At 36.1% G+C, this 5214-nt stretch overlaps 1 protein-coding gene across 1 annotated transcript in view; it reads right to left on the bottom strand.

The window, feature by feature from the left end:
- Window positions 1–5214, bottom strand: part of RAPGEF6 (Rap guanine nucleotide exchange factor 6) — a 211190-nt gene that overhangs the window by 36868 nt on the left and 169108 nt on the right. The window contains exons 19-20 of the mRNA XM_019642167.1: window positions 1156–1539; window positions 664–698 (exon numbers count right to left, since the gene is read on the bottom strand). Coding sequence (XP_019497712.1) covers window positions 664–698; window positions 1156–1539 — 419 coding nt within the window. The remainder of the gene's footprint in view (window positions 1–663; window positions 699–1155; window positions 1540–5214) is intronic.

Below are 5214 nucleotides of genomic sequence, written 5' to 3'. Positions count from 1 at the left end.
AGATAGACGGACAGAGGAAGGGAGGGAGGTTGATTTCTAAAGGCAGCAAGAGAAAAAAAGGTTTGACCTACAAAGGAACCCTCACTAAGCAATCAGCAGATTTCTCAGCAGAAACCATACAGTTCAGGAGAGAGTGGGATGATATATTCAAAGTGCTACTACAGGAGAGAAGCAAGATCCAAACGCAGGTGCAGTTGATTCTAAACACTCCGTTCATCTCACTCTTTTTACAGCGTCCAATTCAATTACAGCCCCTGGTTAACTTCATAAAGGAGTTTCCTACTACTATGACATTTATGGTTTAAAAAGTGCCTATAAAGATTCCAGTTTTATTCCATGTATTAGGAACAAATTATAATTAAATTCTGTGAGGAGTGTACGTAGATGGGAGTGGTTAAAGTGGAATTATGCTGCTATATAAAATAAGCATATGGCCTTAAAATGGTCCAAACTACAACCCCCTCGCCCTTTAAAATAAGACTTGCTTTAAGGGGAATCTCTGTTGATCAGCACTGTCCTGGATAAGGGTCAGAAAATAAATGATCTGGACCGGCTTCTCATAATGAGAGGGGATAAGGAAGAAGATTCCTAGGAGCTCACGTAACCATCCACATTTCCTGGGCTTAGGAATTCTGAAGGACGTTTGTGGTTCTCATCATCTACCTCCTTGAGTGGCAGCACACCCAGTGATACGGCGCCTAGGAAACAGGAGGAGCTGACCAATGGCTGCCACTATTCCTGCTGTTGCAAAGGAGGAACTTTTAGAGCATCAGCACCACGCTGTGATTTTTCAGGGCCAAATCACAGTGAGGCAGGTACTTCAAGATGCACAGTATGGAAGTCTGATAACAAAGACCAGCTGTGGGCACACATCCAACGAGGGTATAATCGGTTAAAGGGGGACAAAGGAGGAAAATGGGAAGGCAATCACTCATATTCACCAAAAAAAAAAAGTTTAAATAACAGAAAGATGGAAGAAACAAAAAGAGAAAAAGCCAGTGTCACCAGAATGGAAAATGTATTAAATCTAACAATACTTTAATAAAAACCTATTAATTGAACTTTTCTTCATCTAGCCATTTAATACTAAGCAGAAAATCAGCTTCATGTCTAATATCATGACAAAGCCATACATGAATATTTGTACAAACTTACCTGATTATTGCAAACATGGAATTGAAGTTCTTACACTCTCGACAATGAAGTGCAATTTTAATAAAATGCTTAATAATCTTCATTCGTTTAAGCTGATTTGATTCAGTTAAAATCTCTGAGGCAACCCAGAATGTCTCTTGGTTTACAATGTCCTCAAAGTCTTTCAAGTGAGTATTTCCTGTTTTGGACTCTAACTTAAAAAGGTCATCAATGTATTCAGTGGGCTCAATATTCCGAAATAGATCAAAGTCCCTCATGGACAGCTGCGTGGCCAGCTCAATGGTGCTGAGCTGCAGCATGGAGAGCTGGCTTTCCTTAACCAGTTCTTGAGCATCTTCATCTGAACATAAGGTTTCTGTTTCCATGTTATTTTTTAAATAATACCTACAAGGAAAAAAATTGTTTTTTATAAGTGATTTCATATTTATAAGAGCACTCTCCTTCTTTATTATTGTCAAAATATCATTTTACTGTTAAGAACTCTGTGCCAAAAATGTTAGAAGACTATTCACTTACTGAAATGGAAAATTAAAATTTTAAATGAGGAAACTTTAAAGAAGTTGTTCTATTATTGTGTCNACAGGTTAAGCTCAATAAATACTTATTTTACTAAACAATGATAGTATCATGCGGGATTTAAAGGTATGGCAACAACTGCATATAAATTAAGAGGTGAGTAAATAAAATGTAAATGGTTTAAGTTCCTTGCATTGCCTGACACACAGAATAGTACTAATAATTAAAATAATTAATATCAACAAATATAAATACTATAACATGTAGTGAAGTTAGAAAAATAGTAGTGTATAGCTAGAAAGTTAATGGAGAAGGACAAATACCATACAAAAAAAAACAATTCAGGGAGACTGCAGATAAACATATAGCAAAAGATTGATAAATTAGGCTTTTAAACCTAAGAACTTGTTGTTCATCAAAAGAAACCTTAAGAGAGTCAAAACGCATGTCATTTTATACCAAGGATTTATAAAATATTTTTTAAAGCTTATTAAAGAAGAGACAACCTAATAAAAACTAAGCAAGAAACCAAATCGATAATTGACAAGAGGACAAATAAATATCTAAAAGGGTGCTCTTCCTCATTAGTAAAAGGGAAATGCAAATTTAAACCACACCACTATTGGGATGGGTTAAAAAAAAACCAAACAAACCAGAATTTATCAGGTATTGGTAAAGATGAGGAACAATGAGAACCCTAACCAGTGTTCCACTTTAGTAGATAATGCCAAAATGTTTTCTAAAGTTGATTATACAAATCAAATATCAGGATCCATAACTCCCACCCTAAATCATACAAAAGAAATGCATGTGCACCAAGAGATATGTGTAAGAATATTCATAGCACCATTATTCATAATAGGTGAACAGTGGAAACTATCAAATGCTCAACAAATGGATAAATCCATTGTATTGCATTCATGTATCAGAACACTAAATAGCTTTGAAAATGAAGTATAACCACACTAAAAACATGGAAAGATCTCACAAGTCTATTGTTGACCAAAATAAGCCAGAAATCAAACTAAACAAAAACATAAAAAGACAGACACACTCCGTGATTCTATTCATTTGAAGTTCAAGAACAGGTAAAAGTAAAGCAAAGGAACAGAGGTCAGCACAGTGGTTACGTTTGGGGAAGGGGATGAGGAAGGTAACTGGGGATAGGTAGGAGTGGGGCTCCTGGAAGGCTCACAGTGGTTTTTATTTTTGGCCTGGATGTTGGTTTCCCGGGTGTTTCTGTAAATTTATTACATTGTTTACCTGTTTTAGGCACTTTTCTGTATGTGTTGAGTAGTTTAATTTAAAAAAAAAGTTGAAAAAATATTACTAAACAAATATAATCAGTCTGATCTTAGTGTAAGTGAAGTTTATGTTTAAATGAAGATGGTAAACACCTAAATTCATTGTCAATAATATGGGTTTTGGATTCCTAAAATTTGCTGCATTTAACTGGGTAAAGCTTTAGTGACATATAATCATTTTAGTGATATATAATCATTAGGGTGAAAAGACATATTAAATATAACAAATCACAATTCTGTTGAATTAACTAAAGCTAAACGTGCTAATTTTCAAATAACTTCGAAATACCTTCATGTAGAAATGTCATATCTTTCTTGACAACGGGGAAGAGTGGAATAATTGGGGGCTGCATGCTCTGACTACTAAGGATATTTCTATACTTCGCCATGTTTCTAGATGGATCAAAAAGGTCTTGTAGATCTTGCAGGTGTTTCTCATACTTGCTTGGTAACTTTTCCCAAGTACCTCTGAGTCGTGCTACAGATGCCAGGTTCAAGCCACTGCCAAAGATAAGAAGAAAACCATTAAAAAGAGACCTGTGAAAGACAGGGAACTCAGGTCAGTAACATGCACACGCTAAGATTCTCTAATAAAGCTAAAATAAGCAGAGACATATTTCAATGTGTTCAAAAAGAGGAGAACCAAGGAGTAATAAATAAAAGCACTGCTTGATCTGAAAACAAGGAAACCTTCTTTCAGAGGAACTATTGGGTTGTCGAAAAAGTCATGACGCATTTTTCCAACGAAAAACATAGAAAAAATATGTCATGACTTTTCCGACAACCCAATATATTACTTGCCTATAGTTGTATACCTACCGCCTTTATTTTATAGTTTGCACATAAGTGATAAATAATAACTCCATAAAAGATATTTAACTTAAAAAACTTCAAGTATCACAATGTTCTTTGTTTTACTTAAAAATAACCTTAAGGAGACATTATCTGTTTGTGAGTGGCTTAAGTAATGCTGAGCACAAACGTTACATAATAATCGAGGCAGGTTCTGGGGCTGAGGCAGCCTTCCTTCTCTGAGATTTTGTCCCCTCACGTCTCTGATTGCAATACTTCCGTATCCTTACTTCAAATCATGTCCCCCGGGCCTCTGTGTATTCAATGTCTCCTTTTTACAGGATTTAAATCATGCTCAGATAGCCCTACCTTGAAAAAACATTCATGCCAATTAGGCTGCCACTCCTCCCCATCCCTGTATCTCTACACTACCAGCCCCAGTTCTGCAAAGCGGTAACTCACCCTGCAGGCAAAACAGCAATCCCCTGTTGGAACAACACAACAGTGTCCATAGGCTGATAGAATTAGGTGGGGCTGGACTCTGTTCTTTACCAGGGAGTGTCAGGGAAAGTAAGCTTAAAACAGTATACAGAGCAATGGAACATCTTGGTGAGGAGCCGTTTAACATGAGACAGGACAGAAGGGACCAACTCTGAGTTGGAAGCAGCCTAAAGCCACCATCTCCATTTTCTGGAAAGAAGTGAAGGGTAAAACAATTCCCACAAAGCTCAACTCCTGCTAGCCTGGAATACTGCCCTGGCTCCTCTCCCATGCGCACCTCCTGCACATCGTTGGTACAGAAAAGATCATGTCATTTAAAACAAGGAATGAACACAGGATCTAGAACAAGTTGCTGTAAGAAAAAAAAAAATTAAGGAACATACAGCAGAAAAATGTTGCCAACAATTAAATAAACACTGGGACTAATCAATGACCTAGCCATGATTTCAAATGAATTAGTAAAGTAAATAAAGAGCTTAATGCAGTGATATAAGAGCTTAGGGAAAATATGATAAGTTGATTAAAAAAATTAGGAAGGTTCAGGGAAAAAAAAGGAAGACAAAATAAAACTAACAGAGAAATGAAGGCCACAATGGAACCTATATAAACAAAAAAGGACAATGCTAAAACCTTGTGCAAATGACATGGAGGAAAGGATTAATAAAAGCAATCAATAGAAATGGACAGAGCTGAAGAGGACGAGAAACAAAATAATAGGGAAGACAAAGGAGATCTAAAATCTGCATAATTGGTATCCTTGAAGTAAGCAAAAATAATGGAACTCAAAAAATATTCAAAGGCAAAATGTGAGAAAACTTTCCAGAAACAAAAGAACTGAATCTACAGACTGAATAGGTACCATATTTCCAGGGAACCTGATACAAAACTAAATTTAAAAAGACGTAGAAACATCCATGTAAAGATAAATGACTTCAGAGATAAATAA

This window comes from Hipposideros armiger, unplaced genomic scaffold (assembly GCF_001890085.2).
Source record: "Hipposideros armiger isolate ML-2016 unplaced genomic scaffold, ASM189008v1 scaffold_66, whole genome shotgun sequence".
Taxonomy (NCBI): domain Eukaryota; kingdom Metazoa; phylum Chordata; class Mammalia; order Chiroptera; family Hipposideridae; genus Hipposideros; species Hipposideros armiger.
This window is presented reverse-complemented; position numbering and strand designations above follow the sequence as displayed.